Source organism: Ambystoma mexicanum, chromosome 2p (genome assembly GCF_040938575.1).
Source record: "Ambystoma mexicanum isolate Mex_15411 chromosome 2p, UKY_AmexF1_1, whole genome shotgun sequence".
NCBI classification, from domain to species: domain Eukaryota; kingdom Metazoa; phylum Chordata; class Amphibia; order Caudata; family Ambystomatidae; genus Ambystoma; species Ambystoma mexicanum.
In genome coordinates, this window is record NC_090923.1 from 1,335,095,173 (window position 1) to 1,335,118,474 (window position 23,302).

Below are 23,302 nucleotides of genomic sequence, written 5' to 3' on the forward strand. Positions count from 1 at the left end.
ATGAAAACGTGGTAGTGAGCATTTCCAGAATATGGCTTGAATGTATTAGCAGGGTACAATGGTCATATGCCATTTTGTTAAAACTAGGTGTGACTAGCTAGGCAGATTAAGGCAAATCACGGCATACCACGAGATTCCCAGGCATTTGAGATTATTTTTTTAAATAATTTGTAAGGCGCTTTATGCTACATAATTGTTTTTCAAAGTGCCACAAGGCTAAATGGGAAGGGAACAGGTGAAATGATAACCGTGGCAAGAAAAAAAAAAAAAACAATATATATATATATATACAGTCGTGGTCCTACTAGACCTTGTGGCATTCGGCCGTGCAAGTGCATTGAGGAGATGTGCAGGAGAGGGAGATGGAAAGGGGGAGCAGAGGAGTGGATAAGTTCTGGAGGAGTGCCCAAGAGTGAAGTGCTAAGGGGAGCCAGGTGAAGCACCTCAGGCTAAGTGCTGGTATACGCAGCTCTCAAGCGCGTTATGTGGAGCCACCAGGCAGGGGCACGCAGGGCAATGCAGTGGGCGTTCGGGGGCTGCTTGTAATGACTGGGAGGAAGGGCCCGACATCCTGTGAGGTTCATGAGGATCAGGCCACCGGTCACAGCAGCAGTAAGGTGACTAAGCAAGGAAGGGAAAGAGAGAAACAGCAGAGTTTTGAGCAATTTCCGGCTCAACTCTGAGAGGAGCTGGGAGGCTGTTTCCAAAGGTAGGTACCGGGCACAGAGATAGATACACCCCCCACTCTCTGCTTAGAGAAGCATTTGACAGTCAGAGTTGGAATTAGAGGAGCATAGGGCTCTAGCAGGGGAGTATTTAAGGAAGGAAGGTTGGAGATAGTGTGGTCCCAGACCACATAAGGTCTTGTGGATGACGCAGAGAGTCTTCAATCTGATCCTTCCACTGGGAGTCAGCGGAGAGATTTTAGGGCTGGAGAGATACGGTATCTAGGCTTGAGGCCAAGTATAAATCTTGCAGCCTTCTTCTGGATTAGCTGTAGGGGGCGAAGAGAGGGGTCTGAGAAAGGGGCCAGCACGGAAAGGACCTGAGCTCTGGAGACATTGAGCTTCTGGGGGAAGGTGAGAAAAGGAAGAACGCCTCTGAGAAGGTGGAGATGGAAGTGGGACTTTTTGGTAAGGTCCATGATGTGAGGACTGAAGGAGAGAGCACAGTCGAAGATGCCCCCCGAGGTTTTTGGCCTCACATAATGGTGGGTTAGAGGGCCCAAAGAGGGTGGACAAAGGGTAGGAGGAAAAGAGGGCACAGGTGTCTCAATGACGAGGATCCCGATCTTAATAGCATTGAGACAGAGATAATTTGTTGCACACCATGCTTGAATGGCGGACAGTCGGGGTTGAGAGAGGAGGAAGACACGGAGATAGAGGGAAGTTATAAGGAAAGCAGTGTGTCATCAGCATACCACTAGAAGTGAGGAGAGAAGGAGGAGACCAGCTGAGCAATCGGGGCAAGATAGATATTATAGAGTCAAGGCCACAGGGAGACGCCACAGCTAGAGAGAGTGGTGCAGGAGAAAGGGCCCAATTGCAGCTGGGAAGGGTGGTTTGTGAGGAAAGAGGTCAGCCTGTCCAGTGCCCGATCAGTGATGCCGAGGGTGATTAGATGTTGGCATATAGCAGGAGTCTAACATTTGCCTCTGCAGATATTTCGGACTATAAAACCCATCAGCTGTAGCTGCAATAGTAAAAAATGAGGGATCATTGGAGCATTAGCCCAAAATACCAGGCAAATTGCAGATTGCAGACTTCTGCCTTATAGCAATGCCTTCAGTACCTAGGCTTATTGTGGCAAAAGAATAAGTATTTGGGATTTTGATGGAAAACGACATTTATATGAGGGCAATAGCGGCCATAAAATATGTGCCCAGTGATTACCAGGGAAATATATGACAAATGATTGATGGACTAGGGCCTACGGTGGCAAACCCTATAGACAAGCTAGACTAACTGGCCTTGCCAAAGCTTGGTTTAAAGTGTTCTGCGTATTGCGTAGTTAAAAGTGTAAACATGTATCTCTTCAAAAAAAGCATTCTACAGGTCTATTATGGCAACAGCAAACCGAATGATTAACAAAATGTTAAGTGCCTGAACTCAACAAGAACGTTTTTGTCACAGTACTTCTTTTGACTATAAACTTAGACAAAAAAAGAGAAAGTAATTCTGAAAATAACCTTTTAGTGACCTAGAGGACAATCAAGTGAAGAGAGGTGGATATAAAGATCTGTTTCACAATGCAGATACAGGAGAATGTTTTTAAAAGCACGGATATTGTGAAGAATGAAACAGTAGGTCGAGGACGCATACCTGACGCCAAGAACGGATTCAATGAAGGGGCAGGCTGAGGCGGCTTCGTTACCAGGGAGTCCAGGTTAACTAATGCTGCATTGGGGCCCAGGAAGGACTCGGGGGTTTTCCGAGACGAAGACTGTTTGCTCGTGGACATATTCAAAGGCTGAGACTCAAACAGATCAGGGCTTGCTGTACCACTTTGCTCGGAAGGCAAAGTGGAAATGGATTCAGCTAGAAACAAAAAGAAATAGTGGAGTTGATGAAGTGAAGCTACATTAATGTCACATAGGGATACACCTTCCACGAGAAACGTGCACATTGACTTCAAGGATAAGATGCAGCGCAAGTTTCTTCTAAACCAATCTATCTCCAAGGGAACCAAGAAACGCAGTTCAGCAATACAACAATCAAAAGAAACATCCCGTCCTCATTACATGGAGACGCCAAACCCCCTATGAAGCAAGTATCTTATTCAAGGAATTTGCATGGCTTATTGCAATCACTACATTTATTCCAATACGCATGTTTCGCTTAATCACAGAATAAAAGCAATTTATTTCAAAGGGCAGTCATTCAATCAGCATGGCACCATGTTCATGAAATCCATACGTCCAGAATTGGGTTTCAGTCTAGAGGTGCAATCCAGGATAGAGATAACCGAGATTTCACAGCTCGCAATAATGTAGCCAGGTATTAGAATCCCAACCATTAGACGAAAACAGTAGCAACCATTGCCGCTTAATCCCCTCATTCACATTGTGGTCCTTATCGTACAAAGTAGTCCAGTCTGAGAAAAAAGCAACCACATTAACTTTGCATTAAAACAAAACCGCAGCTGCCCCAAAGACCATGGTTACAAAGCAAAAGCCCATCCGGAATCAGAGAAAGTGGAGGCTGGACGATACTGTTCATCTAGTGGAGTTGCATTTCTTTCTTTTGTTGCTCTCCCTTCATTGCTGGTGTGTGATGGAAAGGTCTGCCTTGTCATGCTTATTAATGGAACACCCATGAGCCATTTTGGATGCTGTATTTTTCACCATTTTCTTGCTGTGCAGCCTGGCATCCTAGAGGGACAGTCTGAGGTGTTTCCAAAACAGGCATACATTTCTCTTCCAGCCTTGGCTTTTACCACCTGGGTCTGGGGTGGCAAAGTCTGCAATGTACAGTGCCCTTGTCCTATATCCTTGCATTGAGATGTTGCCACTAACTGGAAAGAAGAGTGGCATGGGAGGCGGCTGAGTGTGGGGAGCTAGTCACACGGGGAAGAACAAGGAACAAAGTAAGCGAAATAGGATTAAACAACCAACAAAAAAAATAATACAAAAAAGTCCTTCCTGGCTATGTTTGTTAGGAAATGTAATCTTCCTAATCATGCAGGATACATGCTCCAAAAAAGAACCCAAAAACATGCATCAAAGTATACATTGTCAGGTTTGTGGCCAAAAGGAGGTGTCTAAAGGGACAGATTCATTTCAATGCTTCCAGGTAATATGGTGGATGTATCTCTGCAATGCAGGTTCATATCCCTGTCCTTTTACTGTATCGAGACCCGTGGCTTTGCATGGGGAGAAAGGCAGAGTTCATAGGGTACTATGGAGCAGGCTCCTCCTGAATGTTGGTACCTTTGGATGTGCATTTGTTGGGCACTGTGACCTTGCTCATCAGGTTCCTTATCCTTCACCTCCTAAGTGTGCCGATTTTCTTTTGTTTGCGTGGAACCTACGCCTCTCCAGACCATTTGACTTCTGCATATGCAAGGAGCAGATTTATTTCTGTACTGGTTCAAATGCCCCTACCTTGGTTAAAATGGTGCGACAGTCATTCGGGTATTGGTGTAGCATAGACACACTGAATGAGCAATCTGATTGGAAATTCCCAGCATGGATACAGCAGAGTTTGCGGAGATAACTTATTGGTGGCTTCGTTGACAAGGTAGTATGATGAATCTAGCCAACTACTACTTATCTCCATTTGAAGCACAGTAATCCGACTTCTACTTTACTAACCAAAGTAAGGGTCCAATGTGCGAACAACTCAGTTGTCTGAATTATTCAATTTTCAAGGGATGAAATAGACCACAAAGGCAAATAAGTGGCATTTTCAACATACTGCCCCATAAAGGTTCGACTGGATGTGCAAACATCAGTCTTGTCAAAATGCAAATTTACATGCTTCTCTAGTATACCATGCTATGCTCTAGTAAGTCACAGAGACACTACGGGTCTCAAGTGGATATTTTGTAACATAGCACCGATACCTCGCATATGAAACTGCCTGGGTGTGGTTGGTTTGTTTTCAGGATGTTTTTGATGAGACATTTGCCTTCAAAAGCTTAGCTTTTGACAGCTTTACTTTGCAGGTATCAGGTTTATCTGTTTGACAGATCGTGCCTTCTTTGTAAGAGGTCTAGTAATGGCTGTCACATACAGGTTGATATACCTGGTTTAGCAGGATAAGTGATGAACTCTTATTAAAATGTGCCTTTGTTAAGTGTAAGAAATCTTCCTTTTTTTGCGATTTGGGCACAAATTCAATGGCAGTAAACAGCCAACTAGTCATAGCTTTCAATAGTGCTACAGAGGAATGGGCCAGATTAAAACATGGTTAACAAAAACTGAATGCAAATTAGTATCCCTTAAAGGTAGTGGTTTTAAATCAGACTTCCGACATGCTATATACTTATTCTCTGCTTGTGTCTCTGTAGCATTGGAGAGGGCCAAGAACTCGTACAGGCTTTTTTGGTGGGTTATCTGGCCGATACTGCGTTCAAGTAGTAACATGCTCCCTCGGTTTGGTACCGGCATGTTGCACGAGTACACCAATATTGCCAGTGACCTTTTAGTGGTATAGTTGCTCCGTCTTGAATACCTCGTTAGAGTTTTGCCGGTAACCCTTCCTACAGCTGCATGTGCTTGTCTTGGCAGTGTGGGTCTCTATCACCATGGTAATGTGACACCAGAAGTTTCCATACTCTGCTGTGGTTCTTGGGTCTACATTAGGGTGTAGGTCATTTCTGTTTGGTATAGCATGCTTTTTCAGTTCATACTCATTGGAGTAATATGGCATAAGTGGTTTTTGCCATCTTGAGATTATTAGTTTAATTCTAGTTGTCTACCCTCCCCTAAAATTTGGCCACCTATAGTGTTTACAGTTATGTGCCTTCCACAATTTACTGGTTTTTATCTTTAATGCGAGATCGTGTTCATAAATTAATCAACTTTATTGGGAAATGACTCTCGCTTCCAAAAAAGAATAATATCTAACCCTCACCTAATTTTTCACTTCGAAAATGTTATAAAGGTATACACTTTTTTTGCTCCACTTGCTTTGCTGACATATATTGAGCCATGGGCAATATAGCTCAGTGAATAGAGTAGACAAATTGACAAATGTACACTGATTGATTGTCCTTTAAATGCAAGTATATTTTTGAGAGTCTTTCAACTGTAACATGTTAGACACACTCAACTGAGCTCTGGTCTCGATGAAGACAGTACCTTATGGCTACATGATGACAAACGTGCATGTCAACAGTTTAACTGTTAAAGCAACTAATCAGAAAACGTATCAAAAGTATGCCCTAGGAGTATATCTGACAGGAATTATCCAAAGGAGGGGGTCCCGGTCATGGTAGGCTGTATGAAAGAGTTCAAGAAAATGGTTAATGTACATATGACAATTCAGTGTGAGGATGATGCACTGTGAATAAATCTAAGATGTGGGTGCTTTTGCACATAACAGATTCAGCTTTTTTCCTGCATTACTTTGATTTCTCTCAATTGTTTGGTAAACTGTAAAGACTGAATAGATTATTGTTGAGTAAAACATTTTGTTAATACATGTCAGTGAGGTTATTGGTTAAATTTGGTTTGCCGTCTGGAGCTATAGGCTTCAATGCCTAAATTGCTAAATGTTCTTTGAAGAAAGCTATATGTATGTGAAATAACTTGCAATAGGGATACTAGACATGCACAACTAATTAATCTTCATTCTGATAAAGGTTAGGACGGTACGATATATTTGAAACTCAGAAGACTGGGCACATCGTTCTAGAATAAGAGCTGTGACGAGGAAGATGAATACATTGATAATGCTCCGATTACTTTCTGGTAGCCTTAAATAAACATGGTGTCCTTCCTTGTCACCCACTCCCTCCTACCCTTCTGTGCGACATGCCTATTTGACATTTTTGGCATTGCTTGGATATTACTAACGTGACTGGCCATATCATCTACCTGATATCCAATAGATAGAGAAGGGCTCAGATTTTAGTTCAATTTAAAGCATTAGCAAAGGTGTCCGTTTCAGCAACATGAACCTATCTCGTAACATACAGGCTTGGATAAGGAAACGCAAGACTCAATGCAATTAAGAGAACTGGTGAGCAATCAGCCTTCCAGCCATCACCAACATCATCAGGTCCCCACTCACCAGCTCATGCTTCGACTAAACCATGTCAACAGACAGGGCAGATATGTTGTTGCAAAGATACAACGCTATTTTATACCATAAAATGCTCACGGTTCACCCAACAAATGTTTGATGGCTTATTTAAACCTTTCATATTACAATATCATAAATAGGTCACAAACTGTGGAAACATAATTCAGCTTCATTTCCTAAAAGAGTTCCTGTGCAATCAATTAGTAATCCACCTGTGACTTCTGACTGGAATAGAACATTGTTATTAAACGTTATGCAAGTTACCAATACACAACACATGTTTCATTTTGTGATTCCGATATATACAAGGCTGTAGAAATGCACCTTGAATGGTAATATTGCTATGTCTCACACTTCTCATTTAAATCACAGAGCATGCAACACACTGGCTCGCATTCAGCTCAAAAATTCACATCCAGGCAGTCAATTGTTCAACAATACAAGATGTTCAATAAGATTATTTCTTTCTGGCAAATGGATTATTTGGGAAGGTACAGAGTTGCTATGTGTCCATTCCTCAAAGTGAGGCTTTCCCAGAAAATTGGAAAATTGTCACATGTGGACTATACCATTCTTTATTTTACTTTTAAACTATTTTTGAAGTTTGTGTTTTTCATGGAAGGTTTTCAAAATGAAGCTCAAGGTTGTATATAGACGCAAGATAGCTTTTTCTCTAATGGAAAATATGGCTATTTTCCACTTGTGTTTTCTTGTTCCACAAACAAGTTAATCGCAATGCCTATGTGGTGACAGTTGCAAATTTAAATAACAGTGGAAGCTTTAATTTTTCAACACACTTAAATTGAGGAGAGATTCTCAGAGGAAACTAGAATTCTGAAAAAAATTGCACAATGCAGAAAATGGCATGGCAGTTACTTGAAGCAATATTTCTATATCCTTGTTTAGAAAATAAAAATGCAAGAATGGATTTATAAGGTCAGAAGTAATGCAGGCATTGAATTCTGCAAATACACAGAATTGCAGTTTTAGACCATACGCTTAATTATTCTGCGAAGATCCCACTGGTAGCTATGTTTTATGCATAAGCAATATGCACATTCACTCACCTTGCGAATGTGGTTCCTGACATTAAAGTGCAACTTTCACCCAAAGTCACCCTGGCACTAACTAAGATGCAAAGCGTTCATAATTTTATACATAAAGTTTAGCTCTGATTAAAAAAAGCAGGTTTTCAGATGTTTCCATAATTTTAGCAGCTTGGTTTCACTGCAAAGCGCTGGAGGTAGTGAGTTCCACATTCTCGCTGCTTGGACCGAGAAGGAGGGACCACCCTTTCCTTTCCTTCTTGTACAGTGGGATGGGTTATTGTAGTTGAGAGCAAGAGGGGCAGTATGAAATTTGAGGTTTGAGAAAGAAGAGGAATCCGGCCAGAGTAAACTCTTAAATACAATACAAATGCTTATTAACGCAATCCGCTTTCTTACCGGAAGCCAGTGTAGAAATCTCAGGGCAGGAGTAATGCGATCATATTTTTTTCAAATTCGAGTGTTCTGGCAGTTGCGCTCTGAACTCTCTGAAGGCGCTCGAGCATGGACTCTGATATACCCAAAGAAGTGCTGTTATTAAAATCCAATCTGGATAGGATCATGGAGTTCGTAACAGTTACTTGCTGGGGAAAAGAGAGTAATTAAGAGTATGGGTCTAATTTTCTTAAGCAGGAAGAAACAGGATTTCGTCACAGCATTGATTTGACCTTTTAGCGTGCGGGAGCTAGCAAAAATAACCCCCGAATTCTTTACCTCCTCTTTAGATTTGGTCATGTTCCAAAATGTTGTGCCCAAAATGAAAAGACTTGGCAACTTTACTGCTTAAAAGTCACACTAGAGGCTTGTAACCCACCATATGAACTGTTTCAGTATGCAAAGGATAAATCACAAGAAAATAAAAAGCAGACTATAATGTTCATTTCAGGACTAGGTCGGTATATGGTTCAAACCTAAAAAAAGGACACATTAGAAACTGCCAGGGCTGCTTTTCAAATGTTCAGCAATGAAACTGGTCTCATAGGAATATACCTTAAGAGCAATACTTCACATCATACATTACATGAAGTGCCCATCATTGCGCAATGAAACATGTTAGCAGGAAAGAAAGTATCTTTACGCTGTGAAAGATTTCAATCAGAAGAATCTGTCCTTCCTCCTCGCTCCGGGTTGGTTGGTCCATAGATAAGAGTGTAACATTCTGAAGAAGGAGAGGCCGCCCAGGGCAATGGTTTAATGAGATGAACAAGTTTCTTACTAACTGGTAATGTTCTTTCGCTGGATGTTCCTCCAACGTATTCCACATCGCCCTCACAGCCTACCCCTCTGACGAATGTCCTATGCTATTGCAGCTTGCGTTCCCACAAGGCTATGTGCAGTCATGGAGGCTTTGTTCTTCGAATGGATTATGTCCTCCGATGTATTCCACATCTTTGACATACTCCCAAAGCAGTATCAGTGAACCGAGGAAGGAGCAGTATTTGGATATTCCCAATCAGATGGCAGAATAGAGCACTGCTTTATCAAAGGCTATATCTTGTCCGTGTAAAGTATCCAGGGAGTAATGCTTGACAAAGGTTTGGATGGAAGACTACGTTGCAGCATCACAAATGTTTTTAACAGGAACTCCCCGTTGTAGGGCTATGGCTTAGGAGGGTCCTTGCCAGCCAGTTTGTAACATTCAGCAATGGTGAGGATAATCCACCAGGAAAAGGTCTGTTTGGTAACATCCTGGCCCAATCAGTGTCCAGTGTATCCCACAAAAAGTTGGTCGTCCACTCTGACCCTGGACATCCTAGAAATATAAAAGCTCAAAGATCTCTTAGGGTCCAACCTATGGAGCTTCTCCTCTTCCTTACCAGGATGAGGAGGAGGATACAAAGCAAGAACTATCACCTTCTGGCTCAAATGAAACTCAGACACTACCTTAGGTAGAAAGGAAGGACGTATCCGCAGTACAACCCTATCCCTGTGTAACACAGTAAATGTGGCTTAGATTAAAGTTCCTGCAACTCGCTCACTCTGCGAGCAGCTGTAACTGCAATCAAGAAAACTGTCTTGAAGGTCAACAGTCTCAAAGGACAAGAGTGCAAAGGTTCAAATGGAGCACCCATCAAGAATTTCAAGACTAGATTCGGATCCCAAACCGGCACCTGAAACGGGGACGGCGGGAACACATTCGTAAGCCCTTTTAGAAAATGGGTAATCAAAGGAATCTTAAAGTAAGAACATTCTTCAGACGAGTGCTTGAAAATAGACAGCGCTGCCAGGTAACCCTTAATGGTACCCACTTGAAGACCCTTGTGGGCCAAAAAAAGCAAGAAAGAAAGAACCAACAGAATGGAACACTGAAAAGGATTGACATTGTGTCTTCTGCACCAGTCGCAAAACCTACGCCAATGGTACAGGGATTTCGTTGCCGGATGCCTAGCCGAAAGCAACACCTCCATCATGTCATCCGGGAGGTTCCAATCCTTATATCTCAACCTTTCAGAAACCAAGCGTGAAGGTTGAGAGTCTTGACCTCTGGATGGAGAGCCCGACCCCCCTTGCGGGAAAGATGATCCTCCTTGTGGGGAAGACGGCGTGGAGGACAGATGGACATTTCCAGAAGGTCCGGGGACCACACTCTCCAGGCCCAATCCAGAGCAATAAGAATCATGTGGGACCCAAACCTCCACAACCTCGTTATAACTTGAGGAAGGATGGAAACCGGAGGAAATGCGTCCCCTAAAGCTCCTCTCGGAGGAAATTCCCTTGAGCAATATCTCTCGCACTTCCAGTTGGCACCAGTCACGAACAGATTCACTTGCAGGGTTTCCCAAAGGGCGAAGATCTCCTGAAGGACTTCCTGAGCTAACTCCCACTCGTGGGAGAGCGCGCTCTGCCTGCTCAGAGCATCCGCCACCGCATTCTTCTCTCCGGCCAGATGAACTGCAGAGAGTGAGATTCCTTGCTGTATTGCCCAGATCCAGAGTTGCATCGCCTCTTTGCACAGAGGCAGCGACCCTACACTCCCCTTTTTGTTGAGGTAATGCATGGCCACTCTGTTGTCCGTCATGAACAAAACACTCTTCCCGCGCACAAATGGCAGAAAAGCCTTTAGGGCTAGCTTGATGGCCCTCAGCTCCAAAAGATTTGTGTGAAGTCTGGACTCCGACGGAGACCAACGACCGCTGGTGGTTAGCTCGTTGGCGTGAGCGCCCCATCCCGTGAGGGAAGCATCCGTCACTACCGTCACCTCTGGCTAGTGTTGCCAAAACGGCTCTCCCTTCATCAGATTCCCTTCGCTGGCCCACCATAGAAGATCCTGTGAGACCTTGAGTGGAATCTGAAGGAGATCTGACATCTTGCCGGAGAATTGGGAACACTGCGTCCTCAGAGATCATTGAAGGGACCTCATGCGCAGTCTGGCCTCTGGCACCAGAAAAATGCTGGATGCCATGAGGCAGAGCAACCTTAAGAATTCGAAAGCCGGAAGACTCTGGGCATGTTGAAATTTGTCGACCATCTGGACAATATGAGCCCTCATCTTGGGTGGCGAGCACTTCCCCAAGAATGTGTCCAACACAGCCCCGATGTACTGGAGCTGTTGGGAAGGTGTCATGTGCGACGTTTGAGGGAGAAGCCCAGCTTGTGAAGGGAGTGGCAGGTGAGGCTGAGATGATCCAAAGCCTGTTCGGGAGAACGCGCTCGGATCAGCCAGTCGTCCAGGTAGGGGTAGACGTGAACCCCTCCTCATGAGATACGCTGCCACCACCACTATGAGCTTGGTGAAGATCCTCGGGCGGAGGTCAACCCGAATTCAGGACCAGAAACTGAAAGTGCGAGCTGCCAACGGCGAACCTCAGGTATTTTCTGTGCTTTGGATGGATCGGCACATGAAAATAAGCATTCTGTAGGTCCAATGACACCAACCAATCCTGAAGTCGAAGGGCCTGAAGGACCTGAGAAAGAGTGACCATCTTCAACTTGTCCTTCCTGAGGAACTTGTTTAAGCGACGCAAGTCCAAAATGGGTCTCAGTCTTTGTTGGGAATCAAAAAATATGGGGAATACCAGCCCTTGTTGCTCTCTGCCACAGGCACTAGTTCCATAGCGCCTTTCTGCAGCAGGGTCAAGATTTCCTGCACAAGGAGCGGATCTGGAATCTTCAAAGAGAGTTTCCCCATTGGATTGTCGCGAGGCTGATTTAGGAAGGGTAGGCAGTAGCCGTGGGCTATTGTTTCCAGAACCCACGCATCTGAAGTAATGGCTTGCCACTCTTCGAGATGCTGAGACAGTCAGCCCCCAACCGGCGACCAATGAGACCTGGCCTCATAGCTGTTTCGGAGCAGCTGCGGCAGCGCCTGAAGACAAAGAGGCAGCTGCCTGAGCGGCTTTGTCACCAAGTCCTCCTCTACCGCGAGTACCCTTACGGTGGCACCTTTGACTGGCCGTTCGTCTTGTTCTACCAAAAGAGGTGTAGTAACGAAAGGAACCCCTCCACTGCTGTCCCCTAGGACGGAAAGGCACAGGTTGACACACAGCTGTGCCCAAAGATTTAGCAACTGCTTTGGAGGTCTGAAACCTCTCAAGGCTCTCGTCAGCCTTGCTCCAAACAAATGAGCCGTTAAAGGGTATGTTGAGAAGGCAGGCCTGCACAGGTGGTGCAAAGCTCGACTTCCGCAACCACGCACACCTGCCTATCACGGTGCTCGCAGCCATGGACCGGCTGACACTATTTGCTGTGTGCAACCCAGACTGAAGGGATTCACACATGGCATCCTTGCCATCCTGCACAGTAGCAAGGAACCCCTCCCTTTCTTCCCCTTCGGGAATATGCTCAGCCACCATAGAGAATTCCAATGAGTGTGTGAAAACGTGGCCAAGGCACAGGTGGAGTTGGCCGATATAAGGGCCATATTGCCAGCCGAAAATCCCTGAGTGTCCATTCATCGAAGCGCTTGTCGTCCCTATCTGAAGGGATGGTAGGGTACCCTGCCTGCCTCGAGGTGGCTGTGGCCACCTGAACCAAAAAACTATCAGGGGTGGGGTGAGTGGATAGGCAGCTGGGGCCGCTACTGGATGGGAAGTATTTCTTAGTCAACGACTTGTTGACCGCTGGAAGAGACTCTGGGGTGTTCCAAGCCACAGCCAACCTTTTCTGTAACGCCATGTGAAAAGGTAACACTGGGTCAGTCGACGGACCCGGATCTAAAATGTCAGTCAGGTCATCCTGATAGAATTCAACTTGAGGGCCGAACCACCCCAGGTACTCTGGGACCCTTGACATCAACCTCCTATAGGAGGATTCAGCATGAGCCCCAGGCTCTGGCTTGCCAAACTCCATCTCAGGAGATGTTTCGAGGCCACTGGCATCATGCAAAGATTGACAAAGATCCTCCTGCTGACTGTCCTCAGAAAACGCCATGTCAGAAGCTTCAGGAGTGGCACCAGGAGCATCAAAAGGCTCCAACTCCACCTCAGACCTCTCTTCATCCTCAGATATCCTGTTGAGAATGAAAGAACTCCATCATAGCACAGGAGGGAGCCCTGGAATCAAGAGGAGGCCTCACAGTCTTAGAGCCTTTCTCAGAGGATCCACAGCTCTAGGGGCCTCCACTGGCAAATTCAGGTCTGTAGGCCCCGATGGCATCTAGGGCGCCGACTGCTTCGGCGTCGACAAGGGCGCACAGGGTCCCGAGGACCTGGCCAAGGACAAAGCCCTGACAGCCGCCCTCGAAGGGCACGGCGCAGATGGCGTTGACACCTTCCAAGACTTTGTCAGTCTCGTCGGGTGACGGAGACCGCGACCCGGATCTGGCACGTCTCTGGCGATCTACATGAACCTTGTCCCAACAGGACCTCGACGGTTCCCGATGTTTATCGCGCCGACTGCCCGGGCCAGAAGGCGTGCAAGCGTCGGACCGAGAGCGTTCCCCAACAGCATCAACCGAAGGCGCGGACGGGACAGTGCGCTAGGATTGAAAAATCACCAGCATTTTCTCCCTGAATGCCTCCCACTCCTGCTGAGTAGAGGATTTAGTGGGGCAAGCCATCATCTGACGAGGACAATCATCATGTCATCATTTGTGATGTCATCTTTGATGTCCTGGGTGTTAGTGTTAGCAGTGCACTGTGGCGCGAGTTATGGTTGCTTATCTTACCATAACTGCCGAATTTCAGGGGGTTTTCGGTTTTACTTTGAACCAGAACGTCCCTTTTAACAAAGTTTTTTCACTGAAATAAATATATATATATATACATTACTCACCGTAATCGTATTTCTGATGCTTGTATCTGCTTAGATTCACATGCTGTGCATAGGCCGACATCTAGTGGAAGCTGCAGAGTATTACAGTTTGTTTTTCGAAACTCGAAAATGGGCGTCGACACAGGGCGTGCCAGTAATACTATCCCTAGTGTGACGCCCACTGTACCCATGATCCCTCACGCGTCTAGGACCCTCAGATTGTATTTTTCCTGACATGAGGTAGCATGAGGAGTAGCGCGAGTACAGATGATCCAAGCAGATAGAAGATAGATAAAATAAGACTACAAGCATCCATGCGCCTTCTCTCAGAGGGGAGGAAGGGTGGGTCGCATGTGAATCCAAGCAGATGCAAGCATCAGAAATATGATTACGGTGAGTAATGTATCCCTTCTGAGGCTTGTGGAATCTGCTTAGATCACATGCTGTGCATAGATTAGCGAGCAGTGTTAGAAGGAGGTGGGATTTGAGAAGGGTCATGAGCAAATAAATGTCTTAGAACCGCTTGTCCCACTTGAGTATCTGTCTTGGAATGGGTGTCAATGCAGTAGTGTTGAGTAAAAGTGTGAATAGAGCTCCAAGTAGCTGCTTTGCAAATGGTGTCAAGGGGAACATTTGCAATGAAAGCCAGAGTGGCCCCAATGCCTCTTGTCGAGTGGGCTCTGGGCGGTAAAGGCAAAGTTTTGTCAGAAAGAGGGTAACACAACTGGATACAGTTGACAATCCACTTGGAGATGGCACCCTTAGAGACGTGATCTCCCTCTTTGCCTGTGGTATACGGAGACAAACAGTTGATCTGTTTTCCTAAGCGGTCTGGTCTTGTTTACGTAGTAAAGGACCACCCTACGCACATCTAGGGTGTGTAGTTTAACCTCAGCCGAGCTTTGTGGGTTTTGGAAGAAAGCCGGAAGCTCGATGGACTGGTTTACATGGAATTTAGAAATAAACTTAGGTGAGAACCTAGAGTGTGTCCGTAAAACCAGCTTATCCTTATGAATAGTAAAGAAAGGATCCTGCACTGACAGAGCCTGAATTTCACAGACCCTTCTTATGGATGTAATGGCTACTAAGAAGGCAGTCTTATAGGTCAGGTGTTTGAGACTTGTTTTATGCATGGGCTCGAATGGTGGCCCCATGAGTTTAGATAGCACCACGTTCAGGTCCCATCCTGGTGGTGGGTTTGATATAGGGGGATGAAGTCTCTTTACTCCCTCCATGAATGCTTTAACAATGGGTACCTTCCACCACGACACCTTGCTATGTGAGGTGGTGTACGCTGACAGTGCTGTCAGATGTACCTTTAGTGATTTGAAAACCAAACCTGCGTCCAGCAGGTGGAGCATGTATGTCACGATTGTGGAAGGAGTGCAATCAACTGGGTTGATTTGTTTATTCTGGCACCAGATAACGAATCTCTTCCATTTGTCGAAGTAGCAATGCCTCGTGTTCGGTTTCCTAGACTCTTTTAGGATGTCCATACATCTCTGTGGTAAATTGAGATGTCCAAACTCTATGACCTCAGGAGCCATGCTGCTAGGTTCATGGAGTTGGGTAGAGGATGCACCTTCTGACCTTGGTGCTGGGACAAAAGATTGTACCAGCCCGGGAGTTTGATGGGATCGCACACCGAAAGTCTGCGTAGGTGTGGAAACCACGGTTGTCTCGCCCACATGGGGGCAACTAGGACGAGCGTCATCGACACTCTGTTCATCTTGTTCACCACCTTCCTGATGAGGAGTTGGTGGAAAAGCGTACGCAAACATCCCTGACCAGTTCATCCACAGGGCGTTCCCAGGGAGTCTGGTTGGGGAATCCTGGATGCGAATCCTGGGCACGGTCTGTTTTCGCTTGTGGCGAATAGGTCTATAGTGGGGAAACCCCACTGAGAGAAGAGATATTCTACGATATCTCTCTGTAGACACCATTCGTGTTCCTCCGGAAGGGGATCTCTGCTCAAAGCGTCCGCTAGAGAATTGAGATCCCCTGGAACATGTTGAGATGACAGAAAGATGTTCCTTCGGAGTGCCCATATCCAAATTTTCTGGGCAAGTATGGACAGATTTGGCGAACGAGTCCCTCCTTGCTTGTTCAGGTAGAACATGGCTGTCGTGCTGTCCGTTCGGATCTGCACCGACAGGTTCAGTAGGTGGGGCTCGAACGCTTGAAGTGCTCTGAAAACTGCCAGAAGCTCTAGCAGGTTGATGCGATTCTTGGCCACTGTGTGAGACCAGAGACCCTGAGCTGTGTGGTGGAGATGGTGAGCTCCCCATCCTGTCAGGCATGCGTCCGTCGTGACTACCGCCTGCATCTCGGGATCGTAAAAGGGTTTCGCCTTGGATAGATTGTCTCTTGTCAACCAGTGGAGGCTTTGTACAAGTGTTGGCGAAACGATCACTAGATCGTCCCACTGACCACTTGCCTGAGACCACAGTTTCGCCAACCATTCTTGCATGGGACGCATGCGCAGGCGCGTGTGGAGGACCAGGTAAATACATGATGCCATCATGCCCAGCAAACGCATTGCTTTGCATACTGTTATCTGGCGACCGGTTTGATATTGCGAAATTTGCAGTAGTATATTCCGAATTCTTTCCTCTGAAGGAAAAGCCAACCCCTCTTGAGTATTTAGAACAGCTCCTAGGAACTGCTTGGAGGTGCTGGGCACCAGACTTGATTTTTTCTCATTTATGGAGAAACCCAATTCGAAGAGGAGGTCGATAGTTCTTTGAATGTTTGTCCTGCAAATTACTGGGGTCTCCCCCGTGATGAGCCAGTCGTCCAGATAAGGGTACACTGGGATTGCCTCCCTGCGTAGGTGTGCCGCCGCCACCACCAGTACCTTGGTGAATACCCTTGGAGCCGAGGCTATCCCGAAGGGCAGTACCTTGAACTGGTAGTGCTGACTGTCCACCTTGAAGCGCAGATATTTTCTGTCCGCTGGGAACATGAAAATATGAAAATAGGCATCTTTGATATCCAATGTTGCCATGTAATCCCCCTTTTTTAGGAGGGGAATTACCCCTTGGAGAGTAGTCATGCGAAATTTTTGGGGCTTGACATACTTGTTTGCAAGCCGTAAATCCAATACTGGGCGCATTGTCAAATCTTTTTTTGGCACAAGGAAGTAAGTTGAATAAATACCCTTGTTTACCTGGTGTCCCGGCGCGAGTTCTATCGCGTTCTTTGCGAGAAGAATTTCAATCTCTTCGAGTAGGATCTTCTGGTGGTCTAAGGAGTGTATTCTTTGTCGTGGAGGGTGGTTTCAGGGAAGCATGCAGTATCCTGCTGACACTGTGGACAGCACCCATCTGTCTGATGTGATCCCTTCCCAAGCTTGGGTGAAGATGGAAATGCGTCCCCCTACTGGGGATGCGTGAGAAGGGACCCTGAACGGAGCGTCACTGTTTTGGTGGAGGCGTGCCCCCTCCTTTATTGGGACTGCCTCTACCCCTACCACAACCTCTTTTGTTACCCCTGCCATAACTCTGGGTAGACTGCTGGTTAGTGTTCCATGTAGTACCCTGGCCTTGGGAATAGTTTGAGCCTCTTTGGGAGTTCTGTCCGCGAGGCTGACGAAAATTGCCATTCCCTCTCTGGTTAGGGGGATTGTTGGTTAGTTGCCCTAGGGACTTGAGTGTCTCGTACTAGTCCTTGGCATTCTTTAGCGCGCCCTCGACCGCCTTTCCAAACAATAGATCCGGCTCCACCGGCTTATCTATCAATGATGCTTGGGTCTCGGCCTTGAAACCAGACTGCCGTAGCCAAGCATGCCTCTTGATGACCGTGCTTTCAGCAATTAATCTGCCGGCGTTATCCGCGGCATCAAAGGTTGATTTTAAAATGCAACCTGACACGGCTCTCCCCTCTGCCGAAACTCGTGCCAATTGGCTCTTTAAGGGTTCTGGGGCAGAGTCTATGAGAGCCGCGACTTCTTCCCATTGGTGGCAGTTGTAACTAGCCAGCAGGGTGGTGGAGTTTGCAATCCGGAAGGCGGAAGTGGAGGCTACTTTCCTGCCCAAGCCATAAATCTTCTTGCTTTCCTTGTCGGGGGGGGAGCTTCGCACGATGACAAGGGTGTTCCCGCCCTCTTACGGGTGTTTGTAACAACCAGGGAGCCCGGTTCGAGATGTCCCCTTATGTATAGTGGGTCAGATTGGGCTGCCCTGAAAAGCTTTTCAATTCTGGGGTTTACTGCCCTAGTGAGATTGGGGTTAACAAGGGAAGGGTCTATCCTCCTTTGTATTGACTTAAGGATAGGGATGGCCTGAGCAACAGGTCTCCTTTCTCCCACCAGTTCCTCTGCAAAGTCCCTCTCTTCCTGAGCACCCTGGGTGTCAATATGGAAGTGCTGTGCTGCTCTGGACAGGACCTCATTCAGGAGAGGTTGGTTGTCAACAGGGGAGTCGGTAACCGCGGGCTCTTTCTCTACCGGGGAATCAACCCTGTATGTATCTAGGTCGTCCTCTTGGTCCTCATCATCCCCATAATAGCCTGTCCCAGTTTGTTCTTCGAACATGCCCACATCTGGATCCTCAACAAAGGATGGATCTTCCTGGTATTGAGAACAGGGCTGTATATAGAAGGGGTCTGAAGATTGTGCCTCACCCCGGGACTTCCTACTTGGGGGTATTGGATCCTTCGAGTCTGAGGGAGTTGACCCTTCTGAGGTATAAGAGAGAAAGTGTTCCGGGTTCTTGGCATAGAAATCTGCCAATGATGACATCCTTGACATTACTCTCTATGTCATCACTGGACCATTCCCTTGAACTGGGAATAACTCTTTCCTGGAGTGCTTTCCCTGTTTTATCCGGACTAGACCTACTGGTTTGAACAGGGGTCTTAGGGACAACAGATTGAGATTTGTCCTGGCTAGACCTACTGGCCTGAACAGGGGCCTTAGGGACAGGGGACTGAGACTTGTCCGTCTGTTTAGGTGGAGTAGAATGTAGTTTAGGAAGTAGGCTGGGGCTGCTTGCTTCGTTGTTTTCCCCCCTCCCCGTGGGTGGAAGAGTGCTTCCCCGACTTTTGGGCCCCATCAGAGCTTTTCGATGCCTGGCGTCGAAATTCGGGGGTAGAGTCCCTGTCTCTGGAGAGTGTAAGGGATTCGGTAGCAGCCTTATCGCTGCCTGCAGACGCCGATACCTGGAGTGCGGCTTGGGGGTAGAGGTCGGCGTCGTCCGCCGATGACCGAACTTCAATCACTAAGGGGAGCGAGGCACTTTTAGCAACAGTGGAGGGTTGCTTGGTGACATGAGGCAATCTTGAACGCGAACGCCCAGAGGACACCGACTCGGTGGACCGTTCTCTACGTGGCTCTTTCCGAGAACTCTATGTGCGCGTCGAGTCTCGGTTGGACTTTTGTTTGCTGGAAGTGGTGTGGGTAGCGCTCGTGTCGCCGGGGGTCTTCACCATAGCTGCCCTGCCGGACAACCTTCCGAGGTCGGGGACTTGCGCTTGGCTGTCCATTGACGCCACATTGCCCTCGCCGTCCGAAAGTACGGCGTTGCTGCCATCGCTGAAGGCACCCTCCGCGGCCATGGTCTCTTGTCGCCTTGCGTGGTGGGCCCAACGCTTTGTCGAACGGTCCTTAAGGGTCTTCGGTTTAAACTGGCTGCACGCTCTGCAATTCTCCTCGGGGTGGTCCTTCGGCAAGCAGAGGTTACACGTGGCGTGTCTGTCAACCCAAGGATACTTGCGGTTGCACTTGGGGCAAAATTGAAAGGGGGTACCCTCCATACGCACCCTATGGCAGCGGGCGGGGAGTGTAGGAATATAAGTAAGTTACCTATATTAATCAGAGTGTAGGATATGTGCCACCCCCCACTCTGCTTACTTGCAGGGCCGAGTCCAGAGGACTTCCAAGGCCCGGGCCGAGGCCAGAGGCCTTCCGAGGCCCAAATCCGTTGCTGTAGTCCGACGGTAGAATTTTCTCCGATCCGGTGTCGAGTGTCGATGTTCGGAGACTCGACGTATAGGTGGAATAAACGGGGAAATATATAACAATATTTGCAAAATCTGACTAAGTCAGGGAACTCCGCTCAGTGCTTCCGACCAGCATGGCAGAAAAAAACAATCTGAGGGTCCTAGACGCGTGAGGGATCATGGGTACAGTGGACGTCACACTAGGCATAGTATTACTGGCACGCCCTGTGTCGACGCCCATTTTCGAGTTTCAAAAAACAAACTAATACTCTGCAGCTTCCACTAGATGTCGGCCTATGCACAGCAGGTGATCTAAGCAGATTCCACAAGCCTCAGAAATTATATATATATATATATATATATATATCCTCCTCACCGGCTCTCCTGCACCTTACTTTCCTGTCACTCTCTGGCTGGCCTCCCTTGGCCCTCTCCCTGCTCCCACCTGTGAGGCTAAGAACCTTGGGGTCATCTTCGACTCCACGCTCTCCTTTTCTCCACACATCTGACGTCTCTAATAAGTCAAACTACCAACTGCACCGCCTCAGAGGTATTCTTCCTTTCCTCTCCTTGCCACAGAAACTCACTGTTTCTAGAGCTCTGGTTCTCTATAGGCTGGACTCCTGCAACAACCTCTTTCTAAATCTGCCTGCTACTACTCCGCCCTCTGCAACTCATCCAGAACAGGACTGCGAGACTTGTCCTTGGCCTCACGCCCAGGGATCCCATCTCTACAGCCCTGAAATCTCTTCACTAGCTCCCAGTGGCTGCAAGGATTAGGTTCAAGACCCTCTGCATTGTCCACAAGCCTTCTGGGACCTGGGTCCGCAAAACCTTCAACTCTCCCTTCGGAAATACCTTCCTACTCAAGCTCTTCGCTCCTCCACCTCCAACCCCCTCAGGGTCAGTCGTTTCTCCAAGCAACAAGTTGGGGGTAGATGTCTTTCTTCGACTGGGGCCTCCCTCTGGAACTGCCTCTGTGAAACTTGAGGAGAACATCTTCGGTTCCAGAAGCACCTGAAGACCTTCCTCCTGGCATCTGCCTTCTCTATTTCTCTCCCCTGCTGATCACTTCTGTTTCTGCACTGGCCAGCCAGTTGCACGGGCACCTGGCTATACTCTGATTTCGGGCCCAGAACCAGCCCACCCAGCTGCATACCCGCACTGGCTCCTGGCAACCCCTGCACTTGGGTCTGTATCTGCAACCCTACAGTCCCCTTACCTGCACTTATTAAACACCCGTTGTCTATGCCTTATTCTTACACTTGCAACCTGCTGGCCGCAGCACCTGTTTTAATCACGTGTTTAGCACATTCCCCTTCTCCCCTGCCCTTTGCACTTTCCCCCTTCCCTCTCCCCTGCACTTGTGCATTCACAATGTCACTTGTTCACCATCTGCACAATGTGATGAGCCCTCACGTTGGGAGGCGAGCACTTCCCCAAGGACGTGTCTAACACAGCCCTGATGTACTGGAGCTGTTGGGAAGGTGTCAGATACAACTTCTTGAAATTCAGGGAGAAGCCCAGCTTGTGGAGGGTGCGGCAGGTGAGACCGAGGTGATCCAATGCTTGCTCGGGAGAGCGCTGCCGGATCAGCCAGTCGTCCAGGTAGGGGTAGACGTGAATCCCCCTCGCCTGAGGTATGCTGCCACCACCACCATTAGCTTGGTGAAGACCCTCAGGGCATAGGTCAATCCGAACTGCAGGACACGAAACAAAGTGTGATTCGCCAGCCGCAAACCTCAGGTACTTTCTGTGCTTGGGATGAATCACACATGAAAGTAAGCATCCTGTAGGTCCAGAGACACCAACCAATCCTGAAGTTGAATGGCCTGGAGGACTTGAGAAAGAGTAACCATCTTAAACTTGTCCTTCCTGAGAAGTTTGTTCCACCAACGCAAGTCCATGATGGGTCTCAATACCCCCGTCTTTCTTCAGGATAAAAAAATAAGGGGAATACCATCCCTTGATCCACCCTGCTACAGGCACCAGTTCTATAGCGCCTTTCTCCAGCAGGGTTAAGATTTCCTGCGCAAGGAGCAGATCCAGAAGCTTCAAAGAGTTTCCCCGGGGGATTGTTGTGAGGCCGCTGAAGCAAGGGAAGGCAGTAGCCGTGGGCTATGGTATTCAGAACACACGCATCTGAAGTAATGGCTCACCATTCTTCAAGATGCAGATACAGTCTGCCCCCAACCGGCGAACCATGGGACATGGCCTCATGACTGTTTGGAAGTGGTTGCAAACTGTCAAGACTCTCGTCAGCCTTGCTGCCAAACAAATGTGCACCATCAAAGGGCATGTTCAGAAGACGGGCCTGCGCATCTGGAGCAAAATCAGACATCCACAACCACGCAAATCTGCATAGAACGGTGCTCGCAGCCATGGATCGGCTAACACGATCGGCCGTATCCAAACCAGACTGAAGGGATTTGCACAGTGCATGCTTGCTGTCTCCCATCTCTTTCTTCACCCATGGGAATATGCTCAGCCGCTAAAGAAACAGTTCCACAGAGTGTTTGAGAACCTTGCCAAGGCGCAAGTGGAGTTGGCCGATTTCAATGGCATGCTCGCTGCAGAAAATACCTTCCGAGCCCAACCGTCGAAGCGCTTGTCGTCGCTATAAGCACCGTGGGCTGATAAGACAGCAAAGCGTCGACGTCGGAGTCGGACACAGTGCCGACCTAGTCGACGCCGACTTCAAGCCCTTAGCAGGTTGCAGCGGTCTTGCTGGAGACGAGGACCGAGACCTGGAGGCACGTCTCTCGCGACTATCCTGATTCTTGTCCTAACGGGACCTTGAAGGTTCCCGGTGCGAGTCGCGTACCCGAGCCTGAAGACATGCGAGCCACGGCACAAGACCGTTCCTTGCTAGCTTCATTAGAAGGCGTGACCGGAACCATGCCCTGCGATTGAAAAATCGCTAAAATCTGCTCCTTAAAGGCAGCCCATTCCTCCGGAGTCGAGGACTTCATCGGGCATGCCACTTTCCTTGAGGCACCACCCACCGAGGAGGACGGGGAAGGCGACCGGTGACGACGCTTCCTAGAGTGCCGGGACGAGCAAGAAGCATGGCTGGAACCACTCCAGGACTGAGATCCCCAGGCCACCTCCAGACGCGGAGAGTTGCCCCTCGAGTCGTCGGTGGAAACCCCCTTGGACGATTTAGACTTTCAGGACTTACTAGGCTTAGAGCCCCTACCTACTGGAGCTTCCCCTTACGCTCCCCTAAGGCCTTGGCAGTCAGCGACTGAACTTTTGAACAGTCGCCCAAACACCACAAACAAATGCTATGCGGGTTGGTGATCGACATTTTCGACTTGCAGTCCCAGCAAGTCTTGAAGCCACACCGTGGAGTCGGACGGGTCAAAGAAAAAG

The 23,302-nt window shown here is 47.8% G+C and overlaps 1 protein-coding gene across 3 annotated transcripts in view; it reads right to left on the reverse strand.

The window, feature by feature from the left end:
- Positions 1 to 23,302, reverse strand: part of EPN2 (epsin 2) — a 592,428-nt gene that overhangs the window by 65,630 nt on the left and 503,496 nt on the right. For 2 of the 3 annotated variants that reach the window (XM_069645677.1, XM_069645675.1), the window contains exon 9: positions 2,322 to 2,537. The exons of the other annotated variant lie outside the window; for it this stretch is intronic. In XM_069645677.1, coding sequence (XP_069501778.1) covers positions 2,322 to 2,537 — 216 coding nt within the window. The remainder of the gene's footprint in view (positions 1 to 2,321; positions 2,538 to 23,302) is intronic. 3 annotated transcript variants of the gene reach the window in all.